This window comes from Bos taurus, chromosome 11 (genome assembly GCF_002263795.3).
Source record: "Bos taurus isolate L1 Dominette 01449 registration number 42190680 breed Hereford chromosome 11, ARS-UCD2.0, whole genome shotgun sequence".
Taxonomy (NCBI): Eukaryota; Metazoa; Chordata; class Mammalia; order Artiodactyla; family Bovidae; genus Bos; species Bos taurus.
In genome coordinates, this window is record NC_037338.1 from 83061327 (window position 1) to 83078978 (window position 17652).

Here is a 17652-nt window from a genome sequence, read left to right on the forward strand (position 1 = left end):
TGAGCATTTTATGTACATATCTTTGCATATTCATGCTTGTATTGCCCTGGGATATAATGGAAAATATGGGCCCCTAAGACAGATAATTTCCTGTTTCTTGTGGTCCGTCTTCCATAACGTTAAGTGCTGATTAAAAAATGAAAAAGAAAATAAAAATACACTAAATATACCTCTATTTTTCCTAAATACAGTTCTCTTAATTTGGATTCAAGAATGCTAGAAGATTCAAGAAGGGTTCAGTCCCTAAAGCCCCTGAAATAGTGTGTCAAATCTGGTGTGTCTTGTTTGTGACTTAGTGTGTTCATGTATGTTCACACACATGAGTACATTCAGTTTTCTGGGGAAGGCACTTAGAGCTTGCCTTAGAAATGTGTAGGGGGCCGGGTCTTCTGAAGATAAGAAATTGTAGCCTGGCATTTTAATTAGCAGATGAACTGAAGCAGAGTCAGACGTCAGAGTGGTTAGTCCTCATGGGGTTTTCTTCTGAAAAATCATTCCAGAAGCAGCATCATCAGTAATAAGCGTTCCATTCTTAATATTTTGAGTTCAGGATGCAATTTGCTCTAAGTGTGGGGCTTCCCCAGTGGCTCAAGTAGTAAAGAATCTACGTGCAGTGCAGGAGACACAGGAGACATGAGTTCGATCCCTGGGTTAAAAGATACTCTGGAGGAGGAAATGGCAACCCACTCGAGTATTCTTGCCTGGATAATCGCGTGGACAGAGGATACAGTCCATGGGGTTGTAGTGTCAAACACGACTGAGCACATGCATGCCCATGACACGATGAAGTGTTAGGTGAAGGGAAGTACTTTTGATCATTTAAAGATATGTTGGAAGAGAAAGGGTAGTGGCTTAGCTCAGTTTGAGCTGTTTGTGATCCTTAGTCTCTGTTATGGGCACCACCAGCTCAGTTTGAACTTGACAAACCAGTTTCTTAGAAATCAATCCTCAGATTACCAGACACCAGAGGGATAGGGAGTCCTGGCACGCTGTGGTCCATGAGGTCAGAAAGACGTGGACAAGACTTGGCAACTGACTGAACAACAATACCAGACACCAGAGAAAGCAGCTCCTGCATGAGTTTACTATAGTGATTGATGAACAAGAATTGTTTCTGTAAGCCAGACTTGACATGTGGAACTGTTCTTGTTCTTGTGAACCTGTTTGGTAATGTTGTCTATTGTAGGACTTGAAAAATATTACTAGTGCCTATGAAGTTAACCTTTGAGCTATGTAACACTTGATGCTAATGAGATTTCATGTTAAATTTTATGCTGGGAGTTGTTGACTTGGTTTGGGAGATTAATCTATTTCTGCTGTTATACACTCTAAATTAATTAGCAATATGTGACTATGAATATAAAAACTGCCAGTAGTAATCATTTCAGGAGTAAATTTTCCTAACCTCTTTTTTCTTTCCCTATTACATGGAGTTGAAATAAAAGTCTTTTCCTTATTAATGACTCTGGTTACACTCTAATCTGGTAGACTGCTCCCCAGTTAAATGTTTCTTCTGTAGTCTAAACGAGCCTTTTGTTTTGCTTTCTCTATAAGGGAGGAATCTTACAGAAAAGCCTTTTGTCATGTACATTTCTGTGCATTGACATTTCATTTACTTTTCAGTTTCAGATGTTTAAATTTTTTATATTGAGTCAGCCAGTCCATATGAACAGAGTAAAGTTTAGGTTTATTTTATGAAATGGTGTAATTGTCTTATAGCCTATATTTTTTGATATTTTTCAATGAATTTGATTTTCCCCTGAATGAAGTTATTTCATGCTTAAGTGCCATATTTCTTATCATGTTTATATTTTTTAGTTTCTGTACTTGGATTAGTTGATAACACTCAGATCACTCCATAACCCTCTTGAGTAGGGAGATTCTAAAGATGAGCCAGAATTGAAAATGTGACATGAAACCTTACCTGAATAACAGTTAGTTGCTGTAAGCATAACATATTAGATTTAGAAAATGTTTCTTCAAGCATAGGTATAGTACAATCAGACTTCCTGTTCATATCTACAGTACAAGCTATCCTTCAGTAACTTTCATACACCCTGAGCATGTAGCAATCAACAGACATCATCTCTGCCCTTGAAAAGCTGCTGTCTAGTTGAGAAGACAGACAGAAAAATCATAATTATGGCAAATATATTAAAAGTAGGCATGTAATGTAATGATTGGGAAGGAGAAGAGTATCTTCTTGACAGGATTTTACTGACAGCAAAAATACCACATTTCAAGGAAGATACAGAATTTCTTTGTGACCTTGGAGCAGGAGAAGACTTCATACAAAAAAAAAAATACTAATTATAAAGTTTAAAAGCTGATAAATTGAACTAATTTAGAAGTTTGAAAACTTCTTTTAATCAAGACATCATTAAGATAATAAAATATAATCTGCAGAATAATAGAAAATGTCCATAATTTATATATCTAATAAGGGCTATGAATCCAAAATATACAAAGAAAAACCAAAAAACTGCAAATGAATAAGAAAGACAGACAACCAACAGAAGAATGGGCAGAAAATTTGAACAGGAACTTGAAGATCGTCCACTTTCTTTTTTCTATGGTTGGATCCAGAATCCTTGAATTTCTCTTATCTGACTTATCTCAGTCCCTTTTCGTCTTTAGAAGAAACAAATAAAAGCATTTAAACTTAAAAATGCATTTCAGATTCAAATATACCTTATGGAAACCTCTTCTATTCCCAGTATCACTGCCTTAATTCAGTTCCTGATTATTTTATCTTTTTTTTAATTGTACTTTTTTTTTTTTGGCCATGCAAGGCAGCTTGTAGGATCTTAGTTCCCTAACTGATCTTGGGTGGCCTCCGGCCGCAACCACTTGGAACAGGGCTTGGGTTCCCAGCCACAGATGGGCTGGGTCGCGGTGGTAAAAGCACCAGGTCCTAGCCACTAGGCCAGTGGTCAGTGTCAAGGGCCCTGACTGACCCTTTGGCTTTGCAGAAAAGAATTGCCACAAAGACAGAAAATAGTGAAGCAAGTAAAGTATTTATTAGGAGTAAAAAGAGTACATTACCTGAGGATAGACACAGGCAGACTCAGAGAGAGAGTCCCTGAGTTGCTGAGTCATGCCTTTGTGGTAGTTTGAATTACTTTCATGGGGCATTTCTTCCGGGTTTCCTTTGGCGAGTCATTGTTATTTGCCTGCTTCACAGTCCTTACGTGGTTTATCTCAGGATCCTCCCATGTGGGCACATGCATCTCTTTGCCAAGATGGATGCTACCGCAAAGGCATATGGGTGGAACATCCCATGACATGACTCTCCCTTGGCCTCCAAGGAGCCTTTTCTGCCCATGTGTGGTTAGGGAGGTCTCTGACTTCGGGAACAAGAAATGTGTGGTCTGTGCAGTGTCTAGCCTCCTCCCTTTATTCCCCTGCTATTTTTGTCTTGGAATTTCCATCAACAGAGAATGAATCTCCAATTACTTTACCCTGGGTTGGGGGGCGTGGCGGGCGTAGTCCCATCTGCCTCATGACCAAGAATTAAACCCAGGCCCTTGGCAGTGAAAGCACAGAGTCCTAACCTCTGGGCCACTAGGGAATTCCCCGAGTCCCTGATTATTTTAAATTTGGACTAATTCACCTATCTCCTAATGGATTCCTGCTCCTGGAATAAGATTTGTAAAACATAAATCTCGTTATGTTAACTCCTTTTGTTTAAAGCCTCTTGTCCAGGTGATGATGGAGGTGCTTTGGTGTCATGTCAGTAGGTCTCTTGCTGGTCTTGCCTCTGCCTACCTTTGATCTTCATGTGCCCTGACCTTCATCTTTGTGTATTCTTTTCTATACCGTCATTGAATCAACTCGAGTTTCCTCCAATATTTCATGTTGGTTCATGTCTCTTATTTGTATAAGTCTACCAGGAACATCCCCTGGAGGAGGGAAAGGCTATCCATTCCAATATTCTGGCCTGGAGGAGGCCATGGACTGTATAGTCCGTGAGGTCGCAAAGAGTAGGATACAACTGAGCGAATTTTACTTTCACTTTTCACCTGAAATCATGGGCGCTTCTCTGGTGGCTCAGTGGTAAATAATCCATATGCCAATGCAGGAGACACAGGTTTGATCCTTGGATTGGGAAGATCCCCCTGCAGAAGAAAATGGCAGCCCACTCCAGTATTCTTGCTTGGGAAATCCCTTGGACAGAGGAGCCTGGCAGGGTACAATCCATGGGGTCCCACAAAGAGTGGGACACGACTTAGTAACTAAACAACCTGAAATCATCACCATTTCTTCTTTCGAAGCCTGAAATTCTTTCCTGCTGAAATATTACTTCTTCTGTGAAGCTTTCTATGATGGTGCCTCTAGACAGAGGACATAGTGATTTGTCTGTATCTCTGGCCTCCCTTTGTAGTTTCTGGAGCTCAGTGGCTCCCAAGGGCAGAGGCTGTGTCCTTCTTGTTTTTATCACCTAATTGACTAGTACAATATAGTATGACATCAAATAGGAGTCACTCAGTGAGGATTTGCTGAGTAGGGGAATGAATTCTGATTGGTTTCTGTTTTTTTTTCAGGTATAAAATCTAACATAAATTGAGATGCTTACTGTACTGTATACTTACATATGTACACACATATTTATATATATATCTGTGTGTGTGTATATATATGCATGCACACATATAGAGAGAGGGAGGGAGAAAGAGAATGTCTAGTTACTGCAAATTCCTTCTGAGATTTATTTCTGACAAAGAGCTTTTTCTGGCAGTGTTATTCAGAGAGGGATTTATATATGTGTGTGTGTGTGTGTGTGCATATATAGTACTAGTTCTGTTCAGTGCAGAGTTACTGGGGGCAAAAGCTTAGAAGCAGAATGAAGCAGAATGTACCTGAATCCAAAGCTTTCAGTAGCCCAATAGATGAACACACTCAATGACGAGCTGTCCAGGTAAGCAGGCCCTGCCCCCACGATGCAGGGAGGGAGTTAGCAGTACCGTCTACACTGCTGCCTAATGGTAGAAGCTTCTTGGCCGGGGTCCTGACCCTGTTAGAAAAGAGGGGCCTCTGGAGTGTAGGAGCCCGATGTGATGAGCTGACTGTGCTACTAAAGTGGAGAAGAAATAAACCTCCTGCCGTCTTCTCAAATAGTGAAGAAATTAAGGAAAGACTTCTCGTAATGCTGCCATTGAAGCAACTGTGTGTGTGTGTCTGTTCCCTCGCAGTGTTTATGCCCAGTATACACATAACGGGCCTTGTAAAGCCCTGACACATACCAAGCTTTCACGACGTGGCAGCTATCGTTATGATTACTCTTGGAGGGAGATTTGTGTTTTTTCCTATGTTGGTCTTTCTACTTGTCTTTTCAGACGTGTTGATAATGAGCTTCGGTCTTCCGTTTTGTCTCCTTAACCCTTCCCTCCGACCCCCACAGGCATGCAGAGGAGAGGGCACATAACCTTCCTAATTGCTGAAATTGAGAGGAAAAACTGAGAATGTAAGGTTTAGCCTCCTTGGATTTCCTCTTGATTTTGCCTGTCAACAGAAAGGGTACAATGCATGCATGTATGCTAGGTCGCTTCAGTGGCTCAGTCGTGCCTGACTCTTTGGGATCCCATGGCCTGTAGCCCACCAGGCTCCTCTGTTTATGGGATTCTCCAGGCAAGAATACTGGAGTGGGTTGCCATGCCCTCCTCCAGGGAATCTTTCTGACCCAGGGATCGAACCCACATCTCTTACGTCTCCTGCATTGGCAGGTGGGTTCTTTACCACTAGTGTTACCTAGGAAGCCCAGAAAGGGTGCATTCGGTTCTAATTTTTGTTCCTTGAGGTTATACACATGTGGGCTAGTTTATTTACTTGTTCATTTAGGCACTTAAGTCTTACAGTCCAGTGTATTTTACACTGACAGCACTTCCCTATTTGGAGCAGCTGCATTTCCAGAGTGCAGTTGCCTCGTATATCTGCCGGCTGCCAAGTTGGACAGCACAGGTTTTGGCAGTTCTGGAAGTTTGTTCTGCTCCATTTTCCACTACTGGGCTGCTATGATTATTTTGCTCAGATGTCTGTTCTGTCGAGTCAACTCCTCCTTGGAAAAGTGACTCCCAAGATGTAGACTTGCAGAAAGATTTTAGCCTTATTATGGCTGGAGATTTAAGCCAAAGTCTTCATCTACTGCAGAATAAAAATGATGTTGTTGTTCTTTCAGATCAAAAATATGTTTTCTTGTTTTTTTTTTTTTAATCAGTTTTCAGCTGTAAGCAATAGAAAACATTCTAGCTTTTATAAGCAGAAGGGGACTTTTTTATTTTAATGAGAATTGGAATCTTACACAATCATTCAAAGGTCTGGAGAAGCAGGCTTTGGTGTATTTTTAGAGTAACTATAAGAAAAATACTGAGGAGGTTATTACCACTGGAGCGGAAATCTGCCACAAGAAGTTGGGGAATTCGAAAGCCCCTCCTCGTCAGCTGCCTGCGGTGCTGCTTTGACCCTGCCAGGATAACAAGCCAGCAGAATGGGTCCACACTGTCCTTTACCCCATGAAGCTAGGGACTGGTCACTGGTACTTGCATCACCAATACTGCAGAAGAGCAACTAGGATGACTAGGAAAAATAGAAAAAGGAAAAAAAAAAAGTTTATTTTCTACAGGGAAAGCACAGTAATAGCAAAAGTACAGTCTCTACTGTAGTTTCACTGTGCAAATCTACATAGTGGGTGCATCTGTTTGAGGAAAACTAGGTCATGTGAAGAATGTCAGCCCTAGGGAATCTGGGAAATGTAGTATTTAGCTTTTCAGCTTCTAGCCACGCAGCCTGGGAGTGGTCTAGAACTGAGTTGAGTGAACCAAGCTGCAGTATCTGCTGCAAAATCTGAAACCCAGGAGAAGTGCTGGTCTTTTTTGGGCACCTAAACCCCTAGCAGTTGTTTTTGACATGGTTGCCCTTATATACAATCAGTTTAACATGAGTATTTTCTTCCTTAGCATATCATCTGTGTTGTTTTCATAATTATAATTTATAGTGCATCGAGTTGATAGTTTATACCTTTCCCAAAGTCCAGAAAGCTTGCAGGAAACACAGGTTTAAAATTTTTTTTAGGAAATGAAGATATATTTGACATATTACACTGTATAAGTTTAAGGTATATAATATATTGATACATTGATATTATAATATAGTTGCCATTGTAGCGTTAACTGACACCTCTGTTGTATCACATAATTATAATTTCTTCTAGTATTGGGACACAACTGTGTTTTTTTTTTTTTTCCCCATTAAAAGAATAGAAAATCTTTTGAGAAAAGTTAACCAACTGCCCAGTGAAGAAATTGTAAGTATCAGTTAATGCAGCTTAAATACATTTCATTTTAGTACTAAGAATGAAATTAAAATGGTTTTCTAGAAATTATAAGTGTACCAACATAATGTAATCATTTTCTTTTACTGCTCTGACATTTAGGAGCTTTGAAACAATGCAGTTCAGTTCAGTTCAGTCACTCAGTCGTGTCAAACTCTTTGCAACCCCGTGAATTGCAGCACGCCAGGCCTCCCTGTCCATCACCAACTCCCGGAGTTCACCCAGACTCACGTCCATCAAGTCAGTGATGCCATCCAGCCATCTCATCCTCTGTCGTCCCCTTCTCCTCCTGCCCCCAATCCCTCCCAGCATCAGAGTCTTTTCCAATGAGTCAGCTCTTCGCATGAGGTGGCCAAAGTACTGGAGTTTCAGCTTTAGCATCATTCCTTCCAAAGAAATCCCAGGGCTGATCTCCTTCAGAATGGACTGGTTGGATCTCCTTGCGGTCCAAGGGACTCTCAAGAGTCTTCTCCAACACCACAGTTCAAAAGCATCAATTCTTTGGCGCTCAGGCTTATTCACAGTCCAACTCTCACATCCATACATGACCACAGGAAAAACCATAGCCTTGACTAGACGAACCTTTGTTGGCAAAGTAATGTCTCTGCTTTTGAATATGCTATCTAGGTTGGTCATAACTTTCCTTCCAAGGAGTAAGCATCTTTTAGTTTCATGGCTGCAGTCACCATCTGCAGTGATTTTGGAGCCCCAAAAAATAAAGTCTGACACTGTTTCCACTGTTTCCCCATCTATTTCCCATGAAGTGTTGGGACTGGATGCCATGATCTTCGTTTTCTGAATGTTGAGCTTTAAGCCAACTTTTTCACTCTCTACTTTCACTTTCATCAAGAGGCTTTTGAGTTCCTCTTCACTTTCTGCCATAAGGGTGGTGTCATCTGCATATCTGAGGTGATTGATATTTCTCCCAGCAATCTTGATTCCAGCTTGTGCTTCTTCCAGTCCAGTGTTTCTCATGATGTACTCTGCATATAAGTTAAGTAAGCAGGGTGACAATATACAGCCTTGACGAACTCCTTTTCCTATTTGGAACCAGTCTGTTGTTCCATGTCCAGTTCTAACTGTTGCTTCCTGACCTGCATACAGATTTCTCAAGAGGCGGATCAGGTGGTCTGGTATTCCCATCTCTTTCAGAATTTTCCACAGTTTCTTGTGATCCACACAGTCAAAGGCTTTGGCATAGTCAATAAAGCAGAAATAGATGTTTTTCTGGAACTCTCTTGCTTTTTCCATGATCCAGCGGATGTTGGCAATTTGATCTCTGGTTCCTCTGCCTTTTCTAAAACCAGCTTGAACATCTGGAAGTTCATGGTTCACATATTGCTGAAGCCTGGCTTTGAGAATTTTGACCCTTACTTTACTAGAGTGTGAGATGAGTGCAGTTGTGTAGTAGTTTGGGATTGGAATGAAAACTGACCTTTTCCAGTCCTATGGCCACTGCTGAGTTTTCCAAATTTGCTGACATATTGAGTGCAGCACTTTCACAGCATCATCTTTCAGGATTTGGAATAGCTCAACTGGAATTCTATCACCTCCACTAGCTTTGTTTGTAGTGATGCTATCTAAGGCCTACTTGACTTCACATTCCAGGATGTCTGGCTCTAGGTCAGTGATCACACCATCATGATTATCTGGGTCTTGAAGATCTTTTTTGTACAGTTCTTCTGTGTATTCTTGCCATCTCTTCTTAATATCTTCTGCTTCTGTTAGGTCCATACCATTTCTGTCCTTTATCGAGCCCATCTTTGCATGAAATGTTCCCTTGGTATCCTAATTTTCTTGAAGAGATCTCTAGTCCTTCCAGAAGAAAGACTGTTGTTTTCCTCTATTTCTTTGCATTGATTGCTGAGGAAGGCTTTCTTATCTCTTCTTGCTATTCTTTGGAACTCTGCATTCAGATGTTTATATCTTTCCTTTTCTCCTTTGCTTTTCGCTTCTCTTCTTTTCACAGCTTTTTGTAAGGCCTCCCCAGACAGCCATTTTGCTTTTTTGCATTTCTTTTCCATGGGGATGGTCTTGATCCCTGTCTCCTGTACAGTGTCACGAACGTCATTCCATAGTTCATCAGGCACTCTATCTATCAGATCTAGGCCCTTAAATCTATTTCTCACTTCCACTGTATAATCATAAGGGATTTGATTTAGGTCATACCTGAATGGTCTAGTGGTTTTCCCTACTTTCTTCAATTCAAGTCTGAATTTGGTAATAAGGAGTTCCTGGTCTGAGCCACAGTCAGCTCCCGGTCTTGTTTTTGCTGACTGTATAGAGCTTCTCCATCTTTGGCTGCAAAGAATATAATCAATCTGATTTCGGTGTTGACCATCTGGTGATGTCCATGTGTAGAGTCTTCTCTTGTGTTGTTGGAAGAGGGTGTTTGTTATGACCAGTGCATTTTCTTGGCAAAACTCTATTAGCCTTTGCCCTGCTTCATTCCATATTCCAAGGCCAAATTTGCCTGTTACCCCAGGTGTTTCTTGACTTCCTACTTTTGCATTCCAGTCCCCTATAATGAAAAGGACATCTTTTTTGGGTGTTAGTTTTAAAAGGTCTTGTAGGTCTTCATAGAACCGTTCAACTTCAGCTTCTTCAGCATTACTAGTTGGGGCGTAGACTTGGATTACTGTGATATTGAATGGTTTGCCTTGGAAACGAACAGAGATCATTCTGTCGTTTTTGAGATTGCATCCAAGTACTGCATTTCGGACTCTGTTGTTGACCATGATGGTCACTCCATTTCTTCTGAGGGAGTCCTTTCCGCAGTAGTAGATAATAATGGTCATCTGAGTTAAATTCATCCATTCCAGTCCATTTTAGTTCGCTTATTCCTAGAATGCCGACATTCACTCTTGCCATCTCTTGTTTGACCACTTCCAATTTGCCTTGATTCATGGACCTGACATTCCAGGTTCCTATGCAATATTGCTCTTTACAGCATTGAACCTTGCTTCTATCATCAGTCACATCCACAGCCGGGTATTGTTTTTGCTTTGGCTCCATCCCTTCATTCTTTCTGGAGTTATTTCTCCACTGATCTCCAGTAGCATATTGGGCACCTACTGACCTGGGGAGTTCCTGTTTCAGCATCCTATCATTTTGCCTTTTCATACTGTTCATGGGGTTCTCAAGGCAAGAATACTGAAGTGGTTTGCCATTCCCTTCTCCAGTGGACCACATTCTGTCAGAATGAAACAGTGCAAGTTCTTATAATTCCCATAGGACAAAAATGTGGCAAGCTTGGGTGGGTTTTTGCTTAGGATCTCAGCCAAAGTCAGGGTGCCCACAGGACTGTGCTTTCTGGAGGCTCTGGGGGAGAATTCATTTCCATGCTCATTCATGTTGTTAGTAGTGTTAGTTGCTCAGTTGTGTCTGATTCTTTGTGACCCTATGGCTGTAGCCCGCCGGGCTCCTATGTCTGTGGAATTTTCTAGGCACTGGTGTGGGTTGCCATTCCCTTCTCTAATTCATGTTGTTGACAGAATTTAATTTCTTGTGTTTGCAGGACTGAGGTCCTCATTGCCTTGCTGGGTGTTACCTCCAGTTTCTTTTCACCTTCTCACATTCTTTAACTCTTGGCCACCTCTCTCCATCTCCAAAGCCAGCAATGATGTGCTTCATGTCTCCCCTGCCTCTTCTCCCTGGGTGTGTCTGTGTGACCCTAGCTGGGAAGGGTTCTCTGCTTAAAAGGCTCATGTGATTAGGTTAGTTCCACTCATAATTCAAGATTTATCTCCTCACCTCAAGGTTTGTGTCCTTAATCATATCTGCCAAGGTCTTTTGCCATCTAATGTACTATATTTGCAGGTTCTAGGGATTAGGATGCAGGTATTTTCAGTTCAGTTTATTCAGTTGCTCAGTCATGTCTCACTCTTTGTGACCCCATGAATCGCAGCACGCCAGGTATCCCTGTCCATCACCATCTCCCGGAGTTCACTCAAACTCACGTCCATCGAGTCGGTGATGCCATCCAGCCATCTCACCCTCTATCATCCCCTTTTCCTCCTGCCCGCAATCCCTCCCAGCATCAGAGTCTTTTCGGGGGCCAAAATTCTACCCACCCTATATAGAGGCTTTCAAGTTGGTCTAAAATGGTGAATTTCTCCTACGTGTGTGTTGTGATGATATCTAGGTAATTATTGAGTGATTCCACGATTTATCTTTTTTTATTATTCAAATAATGCATTAATGAATGATGTGATGTAGACCCAAGTAGCCGAACTAAACTCTCCTGTTAGTGGCAAGAAAGTTGTTCATACTGGAAGACTAGATCTTAATTTTTCTTTCCTTTGACTAGAATACTACAGAAAAAGTAAGTAGAAGTAGACAAATACTAAACCAAAGGCTGGGTTTTCATAGAACAATTTCCCTTTCTTTGATCAAAAAAGCAGCTGTGGTCACTGTCATTTCTGTTTAAACAAATGTCGATATATTGGCATTTTTCTCCTCATGAAACCTCTTGGGTTAGTACATGGGGAGTTGGAATTGTAGCTGATTGCTTCGAGATTGGCAGGAGGTTCCACATTAGAAACCTTTTAAATGCTATTAATCATCCACTTGTTTAGATGAAAAACAAAATGCCTTTCAGTATGTAAAGGTGGATCATCAGAATCTTGTACCTTTGTCTGGGTCACAGTAGCATTGTTGAAGTGAATAATTTATTTCTTAATCTAAACCATAAATAGTTTAAAATGTCTTGTTAAAGAAACAAACATGAGTACCTCATTGGAGGATATTAGATTAGTAAAAAAAAAAAATTAAGAACCCACTCTTTGCTTTATAAATACTTCTGAAAGAGATTCTTTGACTAATGCATTAAGATGTATTTTCCTTTACCGAATGTTCTTTTGTAAATGATTCAAGGAGGTACAGTATGCTAATATCACGTTCACATTTTTTGGGGTTGTTATTGGTAAAGATGAATTTTTAAATCTGTTTAATTTCATGTCTGATAACTCCAAGTTGTCGCATTTCACTCTCTACTCTGTTCTCTTCTTTTTACTCTTGCCATTTTCTCTCTCTCTCTTTTTTTTTTTTAAACATAGGATGAAGTAAGTGTCCCAGGCAGCAACTCAGCCGACCTGTTACACTGGACCACTGCTACCACCATGAAAGTCCTCTCCAACACCACCACCACCACCAAGGCGGTGCTGCAGGCCGTCAGCGATGGGCAGTGGTGGAAGAAGTCTTTGACTTACCTACGGCCCCTTCAAGTGAGCGAGGCATTCTGTTTTCTTAAAGCAGTTGGGGTGGTTTATGTCAATTCATTAGCATGCTCTTCAGTTGGTTTCACTATTTAAGTTTATCTTCTTTAGATTATTAATCTCCTAAGAAATCTAGGCCTCCCATCGGATAGGGAATGAGTGATTTTACAGACTGTAATTTGCTACCATACTAGAAGAATACATCGATATAGATTTAAGTAAGGTTGGTTTCTATGTCAGAATTGAAGTTTACTGAGATGAAAAGGAAAATGATGTTTATTAAGGCTTTCTCTCTTTTGCTCTGTTTCTGTAGGGCAGTAGAAAGAAGAGAAGCACTAGGCGCCATCCCGGCGGCTGTCTTAGTTCTCTCCAGCTTCTGTGACAAAAATATTTTAGCCTAGGTGACTTAAACAATGGACAGTTTATTTCTCACAGTGCTGGAAACTGGGAAGTCCAAGGTCAAGGCCCTGGAGAATTTAGTGTTTGATGCAGGCCTGCTTCCTGGTTCATAGAATGCCTTCAGTTTGCTGTGTCCTCACATGGTAGAAGGGGGGTGAGGGACTTTTCTGGAATCTCTTTTCTTATAAAGGCGCTAATCTCATTTTCCAGCTCTGCCATCATGACTTAATCACTTATCAAAGGCCCCACCTCTTAACACTATTACACAGGGGTGAGGATTTCAACATGAGTTTAGGGTGGCGGTGGGGCACAAACATTCAGTCTTCAGTGGGGCCTCTAGGTAAAGGGAATGTTTTAACCGATTCTTTCGTGTTTCTGCAAGTAGAGGTCAGGACAAGCATTGAGGTTGTTCTCTGTGACTTCTTAGCCCACTGTGTCCCTCCTGTCTTCCCTGCATCGTCATGCTGCTTTCCGTCCTTTAGCCACATACTAGGAAACTAACAGGAAAAAGAAGCAGGGGCCTTTTTATAAAGGTACCCCAAACACTTGAGTATCTCATTCATTCATTCTGCAGATACTTACCAGGCATTTTCCATGTGTCAGATGTTGTGCTCATCATGGGAAATAGAGTGGGGAAACCCTTCAGTCTGATTTCCTTCCTTTGAGTCCCCTGTGTCTCAGTGGGAGCAAAAAAGAAACCAACAGATAAAATATTTGTATGATAATGAGATGGCAGGTGGTGATGAGTACTGTGCAGAGAACTTAAGCAAGGTAGTGGAATAGTGAGTGATACCGGAGGAGCGAAGTTCTGATTGCAACAGGGGGGTTAGTTTCTCAGAAAAGGAATCACTCTGAGCAGAAAGCTGAGTGAGCCAAGCAGACAAGTACATTTTGAAGAAATAGCCTGATGTTTTTGTAGAAGGGGGCCAAGGTAAGGGAGTGCAGCATGATGAGTGGGAAGATGGTTGGAAATGAATGGTTGGAGAGATAGATGGTGAGGAGACCCACCATGTAAAGCCTTCCATAGATGGTGAAGAGAACTACAGATCTGCTTCTCAGCAACACAGCGTTGTTTGAAAATTCAGACAATGCAGTCATGTGATCCAAGGTTACTTTTAATACATCTGTTTAACTTCTGTGCAGAGAGTCATCAGTAGTGAAGCAAAAAGATGCTTCTCTCTTCCAGGAGTCCAGCTGAGAGATGTTGATGGCTTAGATTAGGGTAGCCATGAGGGACATGAGAAGTCTTTGGTTTGAGGGTGTACTTTGTGGACCTGCTGATGGTCTGAACGTGGGATATGCAGGAGAGAGAATGGAGGATAATCACCCAGAAGAAACCACTTACTGATGGGCTGTGGGCTTGACTTTGGGTGAAGTCTGTGCATCTCATCGCTGCATGCATCACACTGGATTTTGATTAGGGTTATTTTCTGTCTCACCTGTTGGGGCTTTTTGAAAGTCTTAGAGTTGGACCATTAAGTAAAGCAGGCTGAGTGCTGAAGAAGTAATGCTTTTGAACTGTGGTGTTGGAGAAAACTCTTGAGAGTCCCTTGGACTGCAAGGAGACCATACCAGTCAAACCTAAAGGAAATCAGTCCTGAATATTCTTTGGAAGGACTGATGCTGAAGCTCCAATACGTCGGCCACCTGATGTGAAGAGCCGGCTCATTAGAAAAGATCATGATGCTGGAAAAGATTGAAGACAGGAGGAGAAGGAGTCTACAGAGGATGAGATGGTTGAATGGCATCACTGACTTGATGGATATGAGTTTAAGCATGCTCCGGGAGATAGTAAAGGACAGGGAAGCTTGGCATTTTACAGTCCATGGGGTTGCAAAGAGTCGGACATGACTGAGCTAATGAACAACAACAACGTCTTAGATAAAGTGGTTACCACTGTGCCTAGTATATAGTTTTCTCTGAAGAAACTATTTTAACATCATTCGCAGCAGCAGCTTGATTGTTTCCTAGGCTGTGCTTGCCCTAAGTAAGTGCTCCATGAATTGGAGGATTGGGTGAATGTCTTCTTGTTGGCTCTTCCAATAAGGGGCTTTACAGTCTGTTTGAGGAGAGCAAAGCATAAAGATAATTAACCATAGTAGGGATACTAAAATATTGCTAATGAATACTGAAGACCAGTCTAATAAAGATGTTCGTGTGGGTTGTAGTTGTGGGGGCGGTGGGGCTGGTGAAGGGAGCCCAGTCTTACCTTGCCTCCAGCTGCTGTGATTTCAGCAGGTGTGGTCTGTGGCGGGCCTGCGGGCAGAGGTGGGTAGTCAGCATGGACCATTACCCTTGTAACGGGAGGAGGGCACAGAGGCCAGTAGAACGGACAAAGTAGTTGCATGGAGTGTTAGCCTTTAATGGTAATTAGCATTTAGTGAATTTGAATGTTATTTTGTGTAGTTTAGATTTGATACTGCTGACTGCATTATTCAGAGCTACTAAAGGTTTTTTGGAGCAAGGGAACAGCATATATAGAATGATGTTTTAGAAAGGTTATCCGGACTGTTGTATAGAAAACTGGCCATGTGTGTGACACCGATTGCTTCAGTGTTTCTGATTCAGTGATGTCAAAGTGACCAGAAGAATCAAAAAGCACCTCAGGGTGAGGCTGAAGCGCTGCTCAGAACGTGGTGATGATTCTTAATATTCTCCGCTGGGTTTCAGTGTCGCTCTGACACTCTCTCTTCGGCTCGCACAGTACACGTGATCCATTTCTCCTGAAATCTATTTGTTCTTTCTTCCTTCCTTTCCTCCTCCACCTCCTCTCCCAGCTCTCTTTCCTTTATCCACTGATCATCACTTTGTTCTGTTTAGGGTCAAGAATTTGGTGGTGTTTATCAAATTGGAACCAGAGCCAATGAAGGCCTAGAAAAACAAGGCTGTCATCCTTTTTATGAATCTGTCATCTCCAATCCCTTTGTTGTAGAGGTAAGGGCAGTGTGCCTAAGAACATAGATTTAACTATCATGGTGGCTGCGAGCATTTTACTACAAACAAAATATGCGGTTTTTTTGAAGATGTACTTCTTTTGTTCATACTCATGTTTTGCATTGGTTTTATGTGATTTGTTACGTGTTATGAGACTAAAATAAAATCTGTTTTACAATTTTACATCGAATAATATGCTTTAGTAAGTGAGAAGCTATAATTCAAGTTATGAGAAGATAAAAATCCTATCATTATCTTTTCTAAGAATATCTTCATAGAGAAAAAGCCATCCCATCAAATGATGTCACTCCTTCTCTTGTCTAGTCTGAAGTGACCTATGACACCTATCAGCATATCCCGGTAGAAAGCTTTGCAGAAGTGTTACTGAGAACTGGGAAACTGGCAGAAACTAAAACCGAAGGAGAAGAAGTATTTCCAACAACAGAAGGTATGAAAGGTTCTAGTTCCCCAACAATGTGTAACTCAGAATAATAGGTGAGACTGTATGAATGAATGAGAGTTAGGAAAACCAGTAACATTTTCAGTAATTTTGAGTATCTTAACTTGACATCATCATTCATACATTTATTTATTCATTGATTTAAATCATTTATTGAGTACCTACTATTTTCTGGATACTTGTAATATTGAAGATTTAAAAGGATAAATGAGATAAAATTCCTATTTAGGGTGCTAATCATGTAAAGTGATTCTTACAGGGAATGATACAGAATAATGAGCTCAATAGATACTACTTTCTTTCCTGGTTTTATGGGTTAATCAAGAACTCTTATGTACCTGTTTCATGGACTATAGATGTGAATTTCGTCTTAAGAATTTTCTACATGGTGCCATATCGTTCCATGTGAAATTTTTTGAAAAGAATGAAAATGTATGCAGTTGACCACTTGCCATTTGTACTTTTTTCTTCTTTAACCTCCTTACTTCTTTTCAAGGTTCCAGGGTAATTGCCTTGACTATTTTTATTTTTCAATTTTCCCTCTCTGCTTTGCCAGCCTTAGTAGGTACTTCAGGACTCAAAGACAACTGGAGCTCCAGCTATCTTGTCTATATTCTAGGTATCTGTAAGGAATAAAGAAGGGAAAGACAGTTTTCTTGGCAGTCTTGTCCAGGACTTGCACTTCCATATAGCCTATAACTGCTAATGAGCCTGAATGATGCTGTGTTTTAATGGAACACATTGCAGTGTGAAGTAAAACTTGGAAAAAATGTATGTGGGGAATAGAACTGCCATGTTCCTGGAAACCTGATACTATAACTTATTTTTAGATCATCCTTCTTTCAATCATTATTTATATGCAGTTGTAAAGAGAAGAAGCAAATACTCTGCAGAGCCTGGGATGCTGGAGGTTTTTACCAAGTTACCGTTTTTCTTCAGTTCTGAGATGCATATCATGATCTATAGTTTCTCTGAACTCTTTGCGACCCCTGAACTGCAGCATGCCAGGCTTCCCTGTCCTTCACTATCTCCTGGAGTCTGCTCAAACCCATGTCCATTGAGATGGTGAGGCCATCCAACCATCTCATCCTTTCTTGGCTTCTTTTCCTCCTGCCCTCAATCTTTTCCAGCATTAGGGTCTTTTACAATGAGTCAGCTCTTTGCATCAGGTAGCCTAAGTATTGGAGCTTCAGCATCAGTTCTTCCAGTGAATATTCACAGTTGATTTCCTTTAGGATTGGCTGGTTTGATCTCCTTGCTATTCAGGGGCTCTCAAGAATCTTCTCCAGTGCCACAGTTTGAAAGCATCAGTTCTT

General features: G+C 41.1%; 1 protein-coding gene across 1 annotated transcript in view; it reads left to right on the top strand.

Moving 5' to 3' along the window:
• Positions 1-17652, top strand: part of NBAS (NBAS subunit of NRZ tethering complex) — a gene marked incomplete in the record, with an annotated part of 468052 nt that overhangs the window by 322034 nt on the left and 128366 nt on the right. Inside the window, 3 exon segments of the mRNA NM_001192550.1 lie at positions 12385-12552; positions 15763-15876; positions 16201-16324. Coding sequence (NP_001179479.1) covers positions 12385-12552; positions 15763-15876; positions 16201-16324 — 406 coding nt within the window.